The sequence below is a fragment of the Pseudorca crassidens genome, chromosome 10 (assembly GCF_039906515.1).
Source record: "Pseudorca crassidens isolate mPseCra1 chromosome 10, mPseCra1.hap1, whole genome shotgun sequence".
Taxonomy (NCBI): Eukaryota; Metazoa; Chordata; class Mammalia; order Artiodactyla; family Delphinidae; genus Pseudorca; species Pseudorca crassidens.
The window spans coordinates 21,223,521-21,243,675 of record NC_090305.1 but is presented as its reverse complement, the minus strand read 5'-3'; the positions used below and the strand labels follow the sequence as shown (position 1 = coordinate 21,243,675).

At 40.4% G+C, this 20,155-nt stretch overlaps 3 protein-coding genes and 1 non-coding gene across 4 annotated transcripts; 2 read left to right on the top strand and 2 right to left on the bottom strand.

The window, feature by feature from the left end:
• Window positions 1-1,259: 1,259 nt before the first annotated feature.
• Window positions 1,260-1,332, top strand: TRNAV-UAC (transfer RNA valine (anticodon UAC)). Its single transcript has one exon. It is a non-coding gene; the product is annotated as a tRNA-Val (tRNA).
• An 11,791-nt stretch (window positions 1,333-13,123) lies between these two features.
• On the bottom strand, window positions 13,124-13,537 carry LOC137233000 (histone H2A type 1-J). The gene has a single exon (XM_067755807.1). It carries the CDS (start codon window positions 13,519-13,521, stop codon window positions 13,135-13,137), a length of 387 nt encoding a protein of 128 aa, XP_067611908.1. The 5' UTR covers window positions 13,522-13,537; the 3' UTR covers window positions 13,124-13,134.
• A 289-nt stretch (window positions 13,538-13,826) lies between these two features.
• On the top strand, window positions 13,827-14,262 carry LOC137232999 (histone H2B type 1-K-like). The gene has a single exon (XM_067755806.1). It carries the CDS (start codon window positions 13,837-13,839, stop codon window positions 14,215-14,217), a length of 381 nt encoding a protein of 126 aa, XP_067611907.1. The 5' UTR covers window positions 13,827-13,836; the 3' UTR covers window positions 14,218-14,262.
• Window positions 14,263-15,242: 980 nt separating this feature from the next.
• Window positions 15,243-15,569, bottom strand: H4C9 (H4 clustered histone 9). The gene has a single exon (XM_067755805.1). It carries the CDS (start codon window positions 15,567-15,569, stop codon window positions 15,258-15,260), a length of 312 nt encoding a protein of 103 aa, XP_067611906.1. The 3' UTR covers window positions 15,243-15,257.
• Between the last annotated feature and the right edge of the window lie 4,586 nt (window positions 15,570-20,155).

Genomic DNA, 20,155 nt, shown 5'->3' with positions numbered 1-20,155 from the left:
GAGAAATGAAAACTGAGAAGACCTTGAACAACTAGGATTATGTGACCTGCAAACAACCTCCTCAGTCTGGTGGCCCTCACCAGTGACTCGATTTCCAGAAGGCTCCCAACTCGTCAACAAGGCTCTGGAAATCAGGGCCCAGAGTTTGAAGGAGATGTGTTGGACCAATATTATATCACAAGGAAGGAGGGAGGGAAGAGAGAGAGATTGTGAACGGGAAGTAAAATTTCTCCTCTATTCTTAGGGTTTCTGGCTGGGCCTGAGAAGTAAACTAGCATAAAACAGATTAATAGGAGAAAAACATACAAATTTTATTAAGTAAATTTTACATGTACGTGGGAGCCCTCACAAGAAAAATGAAGACTCAAAGAAGCAATCAGAGCCCAACGCTTATGGACTGGGTTGGACAAACGTTGTGAAAACATGCCAAGACGAAAGGGTTTGGACTAGGGCAATTATGTGGAAAAGGGACTAGGAAGATAAGGAGGTTTCTTGGTACAGATTTCTCTCTGCTTGGACTCCCCAGTCTCTGGTGATAAGAATGCTTCCTTCCTCTGGTACAGAGAGGGCATATGGGTATTTTATCTCCTGCTTTTGGAAAGAAAAAGGAAGGTAAGAGTGCCCTTCTTGCATCTGCTGTTTTTCAAGTGTCTTTAGCTTAAGATAATCAACATACCAGAGAGGCATATTTTGGGGTGGCATGCTCTGAACCCCTACAATTGAAAACATTTTTTTTGCATCCCATCTTAATGCACAAATATCCCAAGTTTAACTTATGAACAGTCCCCAACTGGCCAGCTCTAACCCAGCTGCAAAAAAAGGGAGGTCATGTGAGTGCTGCTAACTTCTTTTATAATTCCCTTGAAATAAAGATATGTTTATTCAGCCCCGGTTATTTGCTAGGAACTACAGCAAAAGATGCGTACACACAGGGGTTTTAATTGTTGCACTTCTCTATCTGCAGCACTTCGACAAGTGCTTGGCACATAGCTCAAAATAAATACTCTTTGAGTGACTGGACAAATATAGATTAGTTTAGAAGTGTACAAAGGGGCACAAATCAAGAATCATGTGTTCACAGATGATGCAACTTGAGGACATATTTCAAGCTTGTGTGTGAGTGAGATGCACTAGAAATGTAATTAAGCTCCAAAAATTCCTGTGTTCCAAGTCATCTATCTTTGAATCAAATAGCTGTAGTTTCTGATGTATTTTTCTAGAAACTTTTGTGTCTGGGGACAGGAAATCTGCACACTTGTGGTTCCATAGTGTAGTGGTTAGCACGTCTGCTTTACACGCAGAAGGTCCTGGGTTCGATCCCCAGTAGAACCAACTCGTAAACATTTTTTTTTTTTTTTTCTTCCTTTTCCTTCTCTCACTCCAACGCTAACACAGTGGGCTTTTCGCTTTCGTTTTTGTTTTTGTAGATTAGGCTTCTGAGAGCTGTTTATGAAACAGAATTGCAGATTCTTTCCCGACTTTTCTTTGGGAGCTCCACTTTCATACACTGCTTAGCTCTCTGAGGCAGTGTGGAGCATCGGGTTGTCACCAAGAAATAGTCTTGTTACTTCTGTTATCTCCAGTCATCATAAAAGTCAAGCAGAAATAGATTTCAATGAGGCCTGAGCGCTGGGGACAATAAACATTTTCTCACCTCAAGAGTGAGAGAGCCTAATCAGCAAGAATTTCTAAAATTGTAAAACTGGGCGGAGGGGCGAGGATCCGATTTTAGGTCAAAAGGGTGTAACCTGGGCCTCAGATTGGGAACAGTGCCAGAGAAATGTGTGGACGGGGCTCAACAGAGGCTGACCCCTCCAGCATTTCTCAATTCCTCAGAGGACTCAGGTTTTCTCTCCTAGAAAGTCAAGCTTTCCTAGCTCCTGCCTGGAAGTCTCAGGAAGAAGCCTCCAGGTTTATGCTCCTAAAAGGATAAAACAGAGATCGCTGTCCTGAGAGGCATTTGATGTGTTTGATGGCTGAGGTTCCAGACTAAAGACAAGAGACATCTATGAAAACCTTGACCTTACCCAGTGATCTTCCCAACCCTCTTCGACCCATCCAACGGGTCAGAGCTGGCAATAGCCTTTCACATATCCTGCTCTAAACCATGAATAGAAAGTCAGAATCATGATATTTCTGAAGAATGTATTAAAGAAATATAACAAAAACAGAAACAAAGAGCAACGTATGAACAAAGGCTACATAGGTAGAACAATGCTGAGAATAAACCAATATTAATATACTCAGAGAGATGGGAGACAACACTGAATACTGAAATAAAGATAAGTGTATTTACACAAGGAAAGAGGCTTTTGTAAGATAAAAATATATTATTAGAAATGAAAATTTAATAAACAGATCATAAAGTGTGATAATATCCTGGAATATCAAGCAAAAAAGTTAGTGATACAGAGAAAATAATAAGTTTATTAGAGGAAAATTCTAGGATGTGCAATATCTAAGTAGAATTACTTCCTGATATAAAGAATAGGGAAAATGCAAGGATGATAAACCTCAAAAAATTAGGTACATATCACAACGCTAAAAAAAATCTAGACAGGCAGGGATCACTGAGTAGTCAGTAAAAGGGATTTTTGAAAAGTCACAGAAAGGATAAATTAACAGAGTAGCTGACTTTTCAAAATTGGCACCAGAAGCTAGATGACAATAAAGCAATGGATTCAAATCTGAAAGGAAATGAAATCCACCCTAGAATCCGATATGAAACCCAAGTATCCATCAAGTATGAGTGTAAAAGAGATATATATACAAATATATTTGTATATTTTCAAATATACACATCCTTGTATAATTTACCTTCAGTACTTCCTTTCTTGGGATCCATGGGAGGATACGTTCTACCAAAATGAAAGTGTGGGTTAAGAAGTAGGAAGACTTGGGATACAGAAAGTATGAGATGCAAGTGCAACATAGGAGATAAGTGAAGGGATAGTCCAGGATGACGAGAATATCATATATGTGGAGTGTTAAGGGAAGCAAGACCAGACTGTAAGAGTTCAGAAACGTTTGGGGAAGAATTCTTCAAGGAGATGAAGTTGAGAGAAACCTGGATGTGGATAAACACCCTGAAAAGAGATTTAAATAACTGGTGGATGGATTTGGGGTTGAAATAATAAGACCTATTGAAAATTGTGCAAATAAAAATATGATTACTTATTCCATGTGGGAGGAGTAATAATAGTTCGTTAGGCTGGTTTAAAATTAGAAAATATGTATAAGGAGTGAAAAGGAATAAATAAGTAATCATTAGTTGCAGATGATATCTACAGAGAAAACTGGAGAATCAATAAATGTTTAAAATCAATAAATGAGTTTAGCACATTTGCTAGATAACTGTTCATAATTTTAATTCAGAAATACATAGAAAATAAGGTTTTAAAAATTATACCTAAGAATAAATCTGATAAATTATGTACAGTACTTTCACAGGGAAAGTTATAAAATATTATGGAAAGATAAAAAACTACCTAAATAAATGCAGTGATACAACATATTAATGAGAGCAAAAGTTCTATAAAATAAAAATACAAAATTTCTTTAAAATTATATATATACAATGAGATTTCAATCAAAATTCCAACAGATTCTAATACTTGGAAGAACTAGAGAGCTTTAGCAAACTAAATTAATTTAAAAGAGAAGAAAAGAATGTTAGTGGTGCTTTCTTTTCTAACGTCAGATGTATTTTAAAGGATAGTAATTAATGTGTGTGGTATTTTTGCAGAGATAGATAAATAAACCAATGGAACAGAATAGATAGCACAGTATAGAACAAGGCAAATAATGAAACAAATACGTATATAGGAGAATGGAGGTAGAAGGGAGGGAATTGGAAAGAGTGGGTGGAATATTCATGACTCATCTGAGAACACCGGTGTGGTTTAGGCCCAGAACTGATGCAATCCTCCTTTTCAGTCCTTGTACGAGCTTGTCCCATTGTTGTCATGGTAACTGTCAACTGTCAAGGTGCTGGTGGGTGTGTCATTTAGCATACTAATGTATTCTAATAAACATATAATGAGGCTCAAGGTCTACTGGAAGTCAAATCTTCCGCCATCTTGCGTGTAGTTGGTTCTAACCAGTTCTTGTATTTTTTTCTCTTTGCAGCTTCCTCCTGCAACTTAGATACGAGTAGTTGGTTTCTATTCGAGGGAGGGGGCAGGGGTATGATTCTGGGGAAACAGCCTTGGTAACACTATGGCAAACTTTTTTTTTTTTTTTTTTTGGCGGTACGCGGGCCTCTCACTGTTGCGGCCTCTCGCGTTGCGGAGCACAGGCTCCGGACGCGTAGGCTCAGCAGCCATGGCTCACGGGCCCAGCCCCTCCGCGGCATGTGGGATCCTCCCGGACCGGGGCACGAACCCGTGTCCCCTGCATCAGCAGGCGGACTCTCAACCACTGCGCAACCAGGGAAGCCCTATGGCAAACATTTTGGCAGGCATGGGGCTAATAAATAGCCTAGCTGAAATCTTGAAGTGAACCTTAATTCTGAGGACAGACAAAACTCTTCCAGCCATGGCTGGAATTAGCTTATCACCATCAAAATAGCTGAGGACTGTAGTCACTTTAAGTAGATGCTGAGTTCGGTATCAGTGTTTACATTACTACTACAAAGGCACAGATAGCAATCCTATTTATTTACTTATTTAACAATAACAACAATGGCTTATTTTGTCATGTTTTTGGTTTGTACCTCACTGAGCTAGTGCCCCATGCATATTATGTCCTTAAATCTTTAGAACAATTGTAGAAAGTGGTAACTCTCATTAACTTCCATTGAAAGATGAGGATGAGGAGGCACAGAGAAATTAAAAAGCAGACCATGAGTGCCATAGGTAGAGGAGGGCAGTTTTCCCTCTGCAAATGTGATTGGCAGGTTGTGAATGATGTTCCCAACCAATATTCAAGCAATCATAAAAGGACACCTGGAAAATACAAATTTTTAATCTTGTAATTCCCCTGGTCAGTTTATATCCGATTTGCTAGTGATGTCATGCAAAGCTACACAATATAACTGTGAACCAGAGAAACTGACATGTCTAGTAGAAATGTATTGGCACTAAGTATCACGTGGTGCATGCCAAGCAAGCTCTCTACTTTCTGAGCAAATCACCAAGTGTAGGTCTTCTTTAACCCATTACTAGCCTGGCACTACAAGTTAATTCTGCGCCAGATTTAGGACCCTAACCCTCTTACCAAGAAGTAGCCTCTGGGCCATAGTACATGCATTTCCGCTACTCAGGCCAATAACTGCTGGAGAGAGTATGTTCTAGAGAATTGAAAGATCAAGATGTTTGTCTCTGTTCTAAATCTGAGTTGCCTCACTCACTGGTGGGGAAAAAAAATTGATAGGAGCCAGTCTGGGTTAATACATACTTGATCCCTGAACTCACCCTTATAAAATTGAGTAGAAATAACACACACAAAAGAGAAAATTGAAGAAGATGTGATCCAAATGAACATGGATGGTCATTGTGACTACTGGGAATATTGTTAGACTACTGGGAAGCAGCCTCAAACCTGGGCTGCTGAAGGGATGACACCGAAAATATAAGACATTTCAGCTTAATTACAATATCTCTGAAGCTTTGTTGGGTCGAGTTTCAGAATCCGTGTCAGGTGGACACTTGGGTAAGAAGTGGGGGCTGTTTTAGTCCTATGAAGGGAAGGCTTTAGGAAATCGAAGAAGATACCTTCATGCTGAAACTTCTAATAAGCTGCTAAAAATATGAGAAAGAAGACAGTATTTTTTTGAGCACTGAAAATTTATAAGGCCCAGGGAGATGAGGTGCCATGTGTATCTCAGAGCACTGTGCTATGAAAAGTGAAGTCCCCGCTCCTCTGGGGAGCTGCTTCTTTTTAGTCGTCTCACTGTGGTCCCCAGGTAGCATCTACTGCTTCTGCTTTCCAGCCACCTCCCCACTTCAGACCAACGCTCTTCCACTCCCACCTTACCCAGTCCACTTGCCTCTTTCTAACTCACTCAAGAAACTGAAGAGGCTAGAGATAGTGGCTATTCTTCTGAGTCATGATCCCACCCCCTAAAAGTTCCTCTAATTTTTCCCAGATTATCAAAGTTTAGTTTCTCAGCACTGACCTAACCACGATACTTATACACCCTACTATATATAAAATAGATAACTAATAAGGACCTACTGTATATATAGCACAGGGAACTCTGCTCAATACTCTGTAATGACCTATATGGGAAAAGAATCTTAAAAAGAGTGGATATATGTATATGTATAACTGATTCACTTTGCTGTACAGGAGAAACTAACACAACATTGTAAATCAACTATGCTAAAATAAAAATCAAAAAACAATAAAATGCATCCAAAAGAAGAAAAATAGAAATGTGTGATTCATAATCAGTCCTTTGTGTGCAAGAAAAGATTGCCACAATAAACCGGATCTGCATTTAAACAGTCATTTCATCGTGTTTAAAAGGAAGTTTTCTATTTTTATTGTTATTACCTCAACTTCTTCATTGGGACTTCCAGCCAATGCCAGCAGGAGTGTTGGACATGGGTATGGTTGGGAAGAGAAGAATTGGAGAAAAAAACCAAAAAACATAAAAACCCCCCAAAACCATGGATACTTTCTGTTTGGCTGGCCAGTGGGGGCAGGATGCTGAACATTTGTTTCAATTTTGCAAAGGTTTTAGAGAGGCTGTCTCCATGGCAGTGTTGAAAGAAATCGGTGATGCATATATGAGGAATAAAGATCCTGCTGTGACTCAGATTCAAACCGAGCTTACTGCAGCCACAACGCAGAGTACTAACCACTGTATGATCACAGCACAGCACCAGGAAGCATCTGCTTTAGAGCTCTACCTCTGCTCTTTCCTCAGGAACGTCTATTTCTGTCATCTAAAGAAACATACACTTTGTTTTCCGTCTTTATTTAGAAATGCCTTCTCAGTTTATTGCCCTATTCTGCTCCTCCACTTGCTAATACAGTATGTTGCTCCTGGCAAACAAACCAAAAGGAATAAAATTAAGTTTCACTACATGGAATTTTCCAAACATGATGGCTCCTCTCTGGGGTTGCTAACACTTGCGGACTGACTATTCTCACTTCCACTTCCAGCCCATGCAGGTCTCTTGCTTAGTTTTAGAAAGCGTGGTCCTCAGACCTCCAGCGATAGAATGCAGAGGGTGTTGCTTCGAATTGAACCTTACTGGGTCCCATTTTTGGCCAAACTAGTCAGAATCTCCAGGTGCTTGGCATAGAATCTGGCATCATATCAGGTTCCAAGAGTGAGTTCAAAGGAAGGGATATGGCTCCATCCTGACCCATACACCTGTGAATCTGGCGCGCCCCTGGACTCAGCCTGCCCAACTGAGAAAATGTTCAGTGTCTCAGAGTGCTTACATCTCACTGAAACTTGTTTCTCCCAGTTTTGCCAGTTGCCCGAGGGGGAGAGGGAACAGTACTTCTTGTATGGCCTGGAAGCTCTACGGGCCGCCCGCACCCCGTCACAGACAACTCTGCCTGCGCACTGTAGAGTCAGGGTCCTGGACATGCTCTTTCCTTGGTACAGAATGATTTCCTTTCTTCTCTTTACCTGGTTAAATTCCATTCATGCTTCAGCTCTCCACTGAATTCACTGGGGAAGCTTTTCCTGAGCTCCCCTCTCCACACAACACATTCCTCTCCGTCTAAGTCAAATTTATTTTCTCTGTTCCATGACCCTTTTTTTATTTTTCTGTCAGTGTTCCCATATCAGTTTCTTATGATGTATTAGTTACTGGAGTTATTTTAAATTAATGTCAGTCTCCTCCCTCCCTCCGTCCCCTCCCCAACTGTGCTCCAAGGGGAGATAACTGTCGTGTTCAATAGTCTATCGCCAGGGTTCCACATTTAGTAAGCTCTTTACGAATATTGCTCGGGCGCACAATGAATGAATGAATGCACAGAGATTCCAGTCCAATCCTTTATGGAGGCAACTTCTCCCAACAGTATGTGGCCAGGCAAATGGCTTTATTGTGTGCAGAGGCTGTGGGTAGGAAATATCGTTAGAAAATGAAGGCAAAGGAGTTCAGAATTACCTCAGCAGCTGACCATATAAAGCTTCTCAGCAGAGCCAAAATGATGTCTTTAATTTTCTGAGGTTTTCTTTATCTCCTTTCTTCTAGATCACACAAAGCCACCCTAATTACTGGCAGGTTTGCTGAAGAATTACCTGCTTCCCAGTATTAATTTGATCAGGGAAGAGAGCTAGGGATTTTCTGTCTCAAGGAAATGAGCTCAGTCTAGCTGAAGGAAAGGAAATGCTGCCTGTACAGGGAATGCAGGCTGCTTTTGTCTCAGGCCTGTTTGAGTTGGACTTCTCCTTCCTTTCTTTCCCTCAGGGACTTCCTCTCACCCTATTTAGAAAGCACCCTATTTATGGACACAAGTGCTTTTCTGCATTTTCTGCTGGGGTGTTTTGGCAATTGGACTGATTTGCATGTGCTTCTCTATAAGAAGAGAGAAAAGCCAATCCTGTGTGTTAGTCCTTGGTGTGGCACAGGCCTAGAAAATGGCCTCTCTTCTTGTGCTTTTTATTTTTGAAAGCCTTTCTGAGGATTTTGCCTGACACTTTTACTACAGTGATTCTGAGTAGGATAAGAGACAGGGTGGCCTAATCCAACCTGCTAGCTCTATGTTTATCAATGCCATGGACTTTTCTACTTCCGACTTTCCTAAATTTTCTATTAAAAATAAATTTAAAATTCTCTCTTACTCAGGGGCATAGCTCCAGCAACCCTTCCCTCTCTTTCCTATATTATTTTTTAAAAATCTCTGTAGGGGGAGTTCCCTGATGGTTCAATGGTTAGGACTCCACGCTTTCACTGCCTTGGGCCCAGGTTCAATCCCTGGTTGGGGAACTAAGATGCCATGTGGTGTGGCCAAATCATAATAGTAATAGTAATAATAATAATAACCTCTGTAGGATCTTTCCTACCAGCTTTTATTCCTTTCATCTGAAATGTTCTCTTGCTACCCTTTGAGCTACTAACATTATTATTTCCCCAAAGTGACATGTACCATATCTGGATATGCTCCCCTCACCAGCTATCAGATAGTTTGTAAGCCTGCTGGTTTTCAGTAGGCCCCATTTCCTGCCACTTAGGCTTTATGATGCATAAGAGTCATTGGTCTGGAGTTATGCATGGCAGACAGAAACGCTCTAAGGAGACTCTTGCAAAACTCATGAAGAGTATCACACCTGGGGATTTAGAATAAGGCCAAGTCTTACTCTGATGACAACTATCATTTATTTGAAAAGTAGCTTCTAGCATCTACTGAGCCATTTTAATTACTGAATGCCTGACAGTGGGACATAAAGCAAATATGCGCCCCAAAATATTCACCAGGAACTGGGTGTCCTATGGTCTACCAAATTATAAAGATGGATATCACAGTAGCATTTCATTTTAAAAGGAAATTCTATAGACAAGACCAGATCTGTGATGGTCTGAGCAAGATGTATAATGCTCAGACTCCTGTGCTGTTTCTCTTGCTTTGCTACCTCTCCTTCAACTCTTTTTTATAACCTCTTTGTAAACCCCCTATGACCAGTTAACAAAGGATTAACAATCATGGCCCTGTTAGAGCGGCTTTGCAGAGCATTTTAGCACTAGTAGAATTGGATATCTGTGCACTACAAGATATGCTTCCACTTAGAGATGGGAGGTCTTGAGAGAGAGTAGTGAAAAGAAATCCCCCTGTCAGCAGAATATTGGGTGGTACATCTGGTTGTCCACTTCTTATGGTAGGGAATCTGGCCTGATGCAGGAAAAGCGAGTCTATATGTATCTTTACTAATTTATAGACAGTGACTGGTGAGTTATCCAGCTAATCAAGGACATGGAAAACATGACTAGAAAATTATTATCATGAAGGTCTTGTGGAGTGTAATGTACAAGGACACAGTCAGTATATGAGTTACCCCAAAATGACCACCAGAGGGCTTTCACCGTGAAGGAGGCTCTTAAGAATGGGGTAGAAATGATGATCTATCCTGTGGATATCAGTCAATCTCTTTCCCCAACCAATCAATGATTGCAAAATTGTCCATGTACAAATTTTTCAACATCTCTCTTTAACATTCCTACTCATACCTTAGACCAAAGTGTATAAGACCAGATAGTTAAGAGAAGGCAGTTATGTGTGGGTTCTGTGTTGAGGTAGCTAATATCTTGATTTATAGCTTTATCTCTTACAAATTGAGAATCTGATTGAATAAATTACATTGTGCTTTCTTGTCTTACTCAGTTGGGGCCGCTATGACAAATATTATAGGATGGGTGGCTTAAACAACAAACATTTATTTCTCATAGTTCTGGAATCTGGGAAGTCCAAGAGCAAGGTGCCAACAGATTCCATGTCTGGTGAAGACCTGCTTCCTGGTTTGCGGGTGCTGCCACCTCTCTGTGTGCTCATGTGATTTCTTCTTTGTGGGCTCCAGGAGTGGGTGGGGAGCTCTGGTCTCTTCTTCTTCTTACAACAGTGCTAATCCCACCATGAAGATTCTACCTTCATGACCTCATCTAAAGCCATTTACCTCCCAAGCCCCCACCAACAAATACCATCACATTGCGGGGTTAGGATTTCAATATATGAAAGTGGGGCAGGGGGCTCAAACATTCAGTCCCATAGCATTTCTTTTCTAAATTGTAACTGGAACGATACCCACCTCAAGTGCATTCATGTTACATATGTAGCCCATAAATGGTCTGTACTGAATATCTCTTCCATGTTTTCTTTAAAGCCTCATTCTCTTCTCTTTGGGGGCCTCAACTATTCACTTTGAAGCCTTCACATTATGGTACAAAACTGGAACCCAGGACTGGATAAGTGAAGTGATTATTGGATCTGGAGGACGGAGAAAAGGCCAGTGGAAGATTCTCTCTTATTCCTTATTGTTTTATATCACCTTCCATTTGCAATGATTGTGGCGTCTAAAACTCTTACAGGAGTATATGAAATTAGTAAAGGTTTTTAGAAAGTAAGTTTTCTCATTTCTCTAAAAAGAAAACACATCCCTTTTAAATTCCCCGATGAAGGTAAAGAAACTATGTATGCTAAAGTCAGTTTTACAAATACCATCACAGACATTACTCAACACTGATATTTATATTCATGTTAATGTATGTCATAGACATGGAGATGCAGTATCCAGATCCCCCACCAAGGAAAGACTTGCTGCCCAACTGCAGAGTGCGCTTAGTAGATAGGCAGCAGCTCTTATCTCCAGGGTTCCCCAGAGTTGCAGATCTCCACCCAACTCAAGGCACGCCCTTCCTCAGGGCAGTCATCAGTGGCAGAAGTAAAGCCTGATCCAGAGACATTTTCACCCAGTGTGGGGCAACTCTGACAGGCAGTACAGGCTCCAATGCTCCCCACATGTTTGTCTGGCCTGTATCACAGTTTGACATTCTCTGTCTAATCCTAGTTCCTTCCTCCCTTCACAGATGTTGGTCCCTAATAAACATCTTGCACCCCAAACTCCATCTCAGCATCTGCTTCCAGAAAACTCAACCTACATCACTATATCACCATAATTTTTTTCCTGGGTGTCTTGCATTTTATTATCACTTCATTCGACAGGGCTCTGCAAGCAAAGACTAGGAGTAGCAAATAAATCCTGTATTGAATTATAAACTATGTTCTCAATCTTTCATAATAAACTCGATATTATTTTTTAAATTAATTTTTATTGGAGTGTAGTTGCTTTACAATGTTGTGTCAGTTTCTACTGTACAGCAAAGTGAATCATCTGTACGCATACGTATATCCACTCTTTTTTGCATTTCCTTCCCATTTAGGTCACCAGAGAATTGAGTAGAGTTCCCTGAGCTATACTGTAGGTTCTCATTAGTTATCTATTTTATACGTAGTATCAATAGTGTATATATGTCAATCCTAATCTCCCAATTCATGACCCCCCCACCCAGTCAATACTGTTTTTATGGTGTCTTTTTTAAAAAGTGGGTTGGATTCCACAGCTTTTTCTATCTAGCTAATCTGTATTATCAAATTTATTATCTCAGAGATCAGGGTTGCTATTGCTTTTGATTACTTATACACATTAATTTACACACCCGAAGTCCTATATTATGGTGTCCTCCCCCCCACCCCCCTTTAAGTTCAACGCCTAATGGGCCTTCTGGCTGTGCCCAAGAAAAACACATTTTCTGTCCTAAGGCTTTTGCATTTTCAGTTCCCTCTACTTGAAATACTCTTCCTCTAGTATCTGACTGTCTCGTTTTTTTAATTTATGTAGGTCTCTGAGCAAGTAATACTTTTAAGAGGTAATCTCCATTTACCCCCTATCTAAAATGAGTCCCCATAATGCTCTATGGCTTATCTCCTCCCTATGGTTTTCACAGGATGTGTATCATCTTACATATTATATATTCACATGTTTATTTATGGCTCCCTCACCTAGAGTAAATTCCAGGGAGGTAGATTTTCTAGGTTTGAATTGACTGCTGTATCCTCAGTTACTACAAGAGTGCATTAAATGAACACATGAGTCCCAAAGAAATAGGACCAAGGATTTACTAATATGGGATTAAATAAGTTCTTAATATTTTTAATCGACAAACTCTAGTTCCCATTAGAATTAAATCCTAAAGAAAATGTAAACGGCTGCTGAGTGGAATTTTAAGAATTTCATCATCTGATGAAACTATCCTTTAGTTAGGTCACTTAACCAGGATGCTCTTTCAAAGGACTTTTCTAAACAGTACATTCAGAATTGCTAAGTTTCCTAAAAGTAATCAGTGCAGCCGTATTTTGGCTGCCTAAGGACACTGCTTCTAGATAACATTAGTTTTTATTAACTGGACTTCAGGTACTTGCCTATCGGATTCATCTCCCAACTTCTGAACAAGCCTCTCCTGCACATACTAGTCCATGTGAATCTGCAAGTAGTCCTTTCAGTTCAGACCACGTGCCGAATTGCTATTGGGAGTTGCGCTCCACCCCCTCAAGAGGACAGAATCACTTTATAATCTTATCACTCAAAACACAAGATTGTGTGTACCAGCTTTCTCTTTGACAGTGTAGGTGGCTCTGAAAAGAGCCTTTGTATTTCAGCTTTTCTCACCTTGTTACTTATTTGGTCTTATGATGGCTCTCGGTCTTCTTAGGCAGCAGCACGGCCTGGATGTTGGGCAAGACGCCGCCCTGCGCGATGGTGACTTTGCCGAGCAGCTTGTTGAGCTCCTCGTCGTTGCGGATGGCCAGCTGCAAGTGGCGCGGGATGATACGCGTCTTTTTGTTGTCGCGGGCCGCGTTGCCTGCCAGCTCCAGGATCTCGGCCGTCAGGTACTCCAGCACCGCCGCCAGGTACACCGGCGCCCCGGCCCCGACCCGCTCGGCGTAGTTACCCTTACGAAGCAGGCGGTGCACTCGGCCCACGGGGAACTGAAGCCCGGCCCGCGAAGACCGAGTCTTAGCCTTAGCGCGAGCCTTACCTCCTTGTTTGCCTCGTCCAGACATAACGACCTCAGCAACGTCACCTCAAGTAGCTACTAAACGGAAAGTGCAAGTACAGCGCTTTTTATAACCCTTATTGGGCGCGAAAAAGAAGGTATGTCATTGGTTAGGATGTGGCTTCATTTTAACCAATGGAAAGGTGAAATTGGGATTCTTGCGTTCTGATTGGGCAGAACTAATTTCTGAAGGTTTCTTGAACAGCCACCAATCAGACATAGGACTTCGACTTACCTTATTTGCATAAGAGGTTCTATATAAATGAGGTACTTTGCGCATTTAGTGTTTTTTGTCGCTGTACGTTGCTTGTTTTTGCAGATCATGCCTGAGCTGGCGAAGTCCGCTCTGGCCCCGAAGAAAGGCTCTAAGAAGGCGGTGACCAAAGCGCAGAAGAAGGATGGCAAGAAACGGAAGCGCAGCCGCAAGGAGAGCTACTCCGTGTACGTGTACAAGGTGCTGAAGCAGGTCCACCCGGACACTGGCATCTCGTCCAAGGCTATGGGCATCATGAACTCGTTCGTCAACGACATTTTCGAGCGTATCGCGGGCGAGGCGTCGCGCCTGGCGCATTACAACAAGCGCTCGACCATCACGTCCAGGGAGATTCAGACGGCCGTGCGCCTGCTGCTGCCCGGGGAGTTGGCCAAGCACGCCGTGTCCGAGGGTACCAAGGCTGTCACCAAGTACACCAGCGCCAAGTAAATTTGTCAAGTTATTTTTAGATTAACCCCAAAGGCTCTTTTAAGAGCCACTAAGTTGTCAGTATTAGAGCTGAAAATACGAACTCTGAATTTATAAAGTTCTAGCGATAACGTGAGGTATTGAGAATTCCATTGTACTGAATCACACGTACTGTGGTCGTAAATTGTCTCTGAATAGAAGGAAACCAATTATACTACCAAGTGCTTCAGTAACACGGCCCTTAGATCTGGTAAGTTAACACGTGAACACAAAGAGAATCATTCTTGTTTCGGGGGTCTTCTGTGTGAAGTGCAGTGGCTTCCTGTTTAAGCCTTAACAGCCTCTGTCACGTGTCCTTTTTTTCTCCACCACTAGTGTTCTAATGTGCATTTATGTGTTAGTAAACTTGGTCTCCAATGACCTAAAATGCAGCCTTTTAACTCAGCAGTTACCTCGTCCAGCCCATTTGGGGTCAGGACAATGCTAGAACTCTGCGCCGCCCTCCCCGCCCCCCCGCACCCCCCACCCTCACCCCCAGCCAGGAGGAACAAAGTCTGCAAGGCAAAGAGAAACATGTCTTCAGAGTAAAGGTATGTAATATGAGGGCTCACAAAAAAGATCTTATGTGGCCAATTTACTAGTTTTTAAAAAACATACGGCTAGAGAAACAAGTAACAGATGGGTGGTAAAATGGGGAAAAATAAGGTCATATCCCTCACCCGACATTAAGAAATATAAAGGACTGGAGGGAGATTTTAGAGTTGAGCCTGAGTCCAGGCCTCTGGTCTCATAAAACTCAGGCCTCCAGACAAATCCAACCCGCAGCCGAGAAGCTAGTTGGAGGCCCCACCCGTGCCCGGGGTAATCTTGCCCCGCGATCACTACTGTGCTCAGTCCATTTCCCACACCCTAGAGTTAACTATGTGAACTGCCTTGAGCGATCCACTTTAAATGGTTTAAGACACCAGCGTACAGACGGATTACTTTAGCCCTTTCCTTGAAAACGTGGGGGCCCTAAAAAGGGCCTTTTTAATAAACAAACAGGATTAAACTTTTTTCTTTTAGCCGCCGAAGCCGTAGAGGGTGCGTCCTTGGCGCTTGAGCGCGTACACTACGTCCATGGCCGTGACCGTCTTGCGCTTGGCGTGCTCGGTGTAGGTGACGGCGTCCCGGATCACGTTCTCCAAGAACACCTTCAGCACCCCACGGGTCTCCTCGTAGATGAGACCAGAGATGCGCTTGACACCTCCACGCCGGGCCAGGCGGCGGATGGCGGGCTTGGTGATGCCCTGGATATTATCGCGCAGAACTTTGCGGTGGCGCTTGGCGCCCCCTTTCCCCAAACCTTTCCCCCCCTTACCACGTCCGGACATTCTCAGGAAATGAACAGAAAACTGCACTCAACTTGTCGCAGCTCCTTTTAAAAAGTAACCTCTGCGGACCAGAGTGAAAACCAAACGAGCTGTGGCGGGAATCCCTCTGGGTTGGGGGAGGGGACCTAAAGACCTATAGGAACAAGCCGGCCGTACTACTCCCGTTTGTTCTCTTTCAGTCAATTCTTTTGATTCCTCAAGACCTAGGCTATTTTTCTCCCCTTTTCTCATTTAATTTGTTTCGCTCCTCATCCTCGTTAAGCAACAAAACTTTAACATTGTAGATGATACATAAAATAGCACAGAGAAGAAAATATTCTGCTTTTATCTCTACCTATATACATGTGTCTTCTTTCTCTACCAGTATTTGCATACGGTTAATACCATTTTGTGAAGTTTTTCTCCTAATATATGGGGGAAATATACTACCTAGAAATAGAGCAAGATGGGCTAATAAAATAGAGAATTTCAAGATCTTCCAGGTATATTGCTAAATTCTCTTCCACCAAATGTGTGTCAATTTCCATTTTTAATATAAATTCCTATTATTATTTTACTGATAATGGGTAGAATCATTAAAAAAATTTAACTCTATAATAATCCAGATTTGGTTTCTTGTATAGAGAATTAACTTTTAAAAAATTAACCAGCTGGCTCATCAGTATAACATAGTAAATATTTTCTCCACTTATTTGAGGAACTTAATTGATCGTTTATTGAATATTTCACTTAAAATTATTTCTTGAGTTTTTATTCTGCTGATCAGTCTATGTATAGTGCTCTAGCATTTAATTATTTGTAATGTTGAAAAATAAGTATTTGCCAGTGAATTCATACCTCATAATTATTTATTTCAAATTAATTTCTACTATTATAGAAAAATAAATCATTTTATCTAGCTGCAACAAAGTAGTTATTTTAGTACTCTTAACTGTATTAAATCTATACAATTTATTAGGGTAAATTTGTTATTTTTGAAGTACTGTGTCCTAACCTGCAAAATACTGAATCTGGGTCTTTAAATGTCTCAGTAGATTTTTTTTCTAGGTAACATATAATTAAAATTTTTTTTAACTTTCATTAATTAGAAGAGCAGTTAATTTGTCATTAGTGAACAAGTAGAAAATTCAAATGCAGAGAAAAGAAAGTCTATCTTTGTCTTTCTAAGAAAGCCTTTATTAAACGAATGATTATATATTTCAAACATTCTTGGATGTATATACTTAATTTAAAAAATATATACTATTTTACTATTGCTTAAATTCTGAGAAATTTTAATCCCTTCTTTCAGCATTAGCATATAATCCCATTGTTATTCAATGATTTTCTTTCACTTTCCTTTATTTCAATGAGAGTTACTTTTAGCAAGGTTGCAATACAGTATTTTCAAAGTACTCCTATAAACTATAAATTTCATAAAATAAATAAAAACCTTTGCAAAAACGAAACTGATTCAACCAACAGGAACAAAATTCAGTATATGTTACAGAGATGGGTATATATCCAGCATAATTTAACAAGTTAATTTAAGGGCAAATACAAGTTGAAAATAAGAGGCTTAATTCTCCTCGAGGGTCCCTTTCCTTTCCTTTTTCTCTTTCAAAATTTCTTTCTCTGTCCTTTCCAAATGTACGTAAAATGGCTAAAAAAGCCCTTTGCCAGCCTCTTAACTCAGGAAAGTTTCCTCAAGGAGCTTAGAGTCCTCTCTTTAATCATCAAGGAAAATAGTACTCTTTTTCCCAGTTTCCTGACTCCAGATTGCAAAACCTACCTAATGTAATGGGTAGTATCTACTTACCTATATAAAAGAGTGAGATTTTTTTTCTCTATCTTTGCAATCTCTTTAAAAGATTACCCGTGTAGAGCATAATATTTTGAATAAGCATTAAGCTTATTCAATACTAAACTTTCTCTTCTTTTGTTTTACATTATATTTCCCCAACATTAGTTAACTGGAATATATTTTACAAACCCTTCTCTACTTTTTAAAAAAAATATTTATTTATTTATTTGGCTGAGCCAGGTCTTATGCAGACCTTCGTTGCAGCCTGCGGGGTCTTTAGCTGCGGCATGCAGGGCTGGAACCCAGGCCCTTTGCATTGTGAGCGTGGAGTCTTAACCACTGGACCAACAGGGGAGGCCCCCTTCTCTACTTTAAAAATGGGTAAAATGCCCACCAACTACTAGCCTCCCTTCCTATCTGATTTCATGAGTTTTTGCATAACAACTAGTGATTATAAGACTAGCAATGGATGGATATCTGAAAAGTTTGTCAGATTCTTTATAATTTCTGAAATTGATAAGCAAAGGTTTATTGTTCTATAAACATACAATATATTATTTTATAAAAATACAATGCTCTTCGGGCCGTTTTCTAACATAGTAACTGACTTAATATGTCGAGATGAACAGTTCAAATCAAATATTTTCTTTGTGGCTTTATGTTCTTTCACTGTTGAAGGGCAGCTGAATATGTCACCCCAAAGTATGCCTCTTTGTCATAAGGGTTATTTTGAACTAATTATTTTTGAGAAACAGCATAGACAGGTGAATCTCTGAAAACAGAAGTTACCTTTTTGTTAGAGACACATATGTATAGAGGAAAGCTACATTTGTGTCTCCCTCTGTATACTATGAAGAGAAGGATGATCCGAAATCATGAAAAAGATCTTATGGGAGAAGGCACCCACTTTAACCTGCATAACAAACCCTTGTTTATTATGCGTTTTTCTGATAATGTGTCCCCCCTCCCCTACACAACTTTCTTTTGTCTTTAGCTAAAGACGGTGTGTAAGGTGGTGGCTTGGGCCATCTTGAGGAGTTTACTCATTTTTCCTGTGTCTCTCCTGTATACATGAGGTTTACATGTTAATATAATTTTGGTGGTTTTTCTCTTTTTAATTTGTCTTTTATTCTAGGTAGTCTCAGCCAAGAATTCAAAAGGAAATTTCTTTTTCCTACACAGTACAAATCAAATCCAGCAGCAAACTATTGGTTACACTTGTGAAATATATCCTATACCTAACCATTGTCTATTACCCCAATTTAAGCCAAATCACCATTATCTCTCAAAAAGACCACTGCAATAGCTTCCTAATTTATATCATTACTTCTAAACTTTGTATTCACCATACAGTTGCCTTAGTGAACTTTCACAAGAAATGTAAATCAGGTTATGCCATTCCTCTGTTCAAAACTCTTAGAATGATTTGCAGAAACTTACAGCATGGCATATAAAACCCTACATGATCATAAAGCCCTACATGATCTGACCTCTGCCTATCTCTGTGAACTCACTTTCTACCCTTGCTTTCTCTGCTCTTGATCTTCCTTAAATATTCTTGATCTTAAACTTGATCTTTAACTTTCTATCTCAAAATGCCCAAATAGATGGGCAAATGCCCAAATAGTTTGGGCAGAATAGATGCCCAAACTGACTGTAATGGATATACAAATGTCTACAAATATAAGAAAAAAATGTTCAATTACATTATTAACCCACAACATTGGATTTAAATTAAAAAAAAAACCCTTAAAAGAATTGTAATGCGAGAGTTTTAATTTGCTTTAAAACTTTTGTTTAGAAATATTCTCTGTGTATCATTTAAAATATAATGCATGAGTTCAGATTTTTTATATTAATACAGACAACAGTACACATCAACAAAATATTAGTATTTGGTGTTGAAGGGGAGCAGACTAGGCCACCCCAAAATACACCATTTAGCATAAGGATTATTTCGCTGAACTGAGGCGTTTGAGATGAAGCAGATCCAAGAAAATCTTCTTGCTTTCCTTCTGTTTCCCTAAAAGCAGGACACAGATTTACAGAGATGTCCCTCCTCCTCTTTCCCAGGAAGAACAAAGGTTAAACCTAGTAAACAACTTTAGGCCCTTATCAATGGAGAAGGCATCAATTTAAATATGCCTAACAAAGTTTACCCTTGTTTCCCTGGTAACCTCCCCGTACCTGACCTCCCTACATCTCCATCTTTAGCGGCAGATGGTATTTAAGCTGGAGTTCTTTTTATTTGTTTTGTTTTGTTTTTTGGCCGCACCTCACAGCTTGCGGGATCTTAATTCCCTGACCAGGGATTGAACTCGAGATCTTGGCAGTGAAAGCCACCAGGGAATTCCCTGGAATTCTAAGGCACCTCTAGAGGTACTCATTTTTCCCTGGGTTTCTCCCATGTATAGATGAGGTATAGTTGTTAAGAAACTTGTTTTTCTCTTTCGAATTTGGCTTTTATTACAGGGCTTGTTACCCGAAAACTGGGTTCGCCTCTTGGTGGATGTCGCACCAAAAGACAGAACCAAGCCAAAGATCAGGAGAAGGAAGAAAGAATTTATTACTACTTGCAGCAAGTAAGGAGAACACCGGGGATCTTCCCAAAGCAGTGTCTCCCTGAACAGCAAAACTGGGGAAGTTTTAAGCTAAGGGTACATGCATATTCATGAAGGGGCAAAATTATCATTCCATTCTCCACCTAGGTGGGGGCCTTAGTTCCTGCAGAACTCAAAGACTGTATCAGATTTTTATCTATATCCCTTGAGGAGGAACTAGGGCTTTTATTGTTGAACTATTG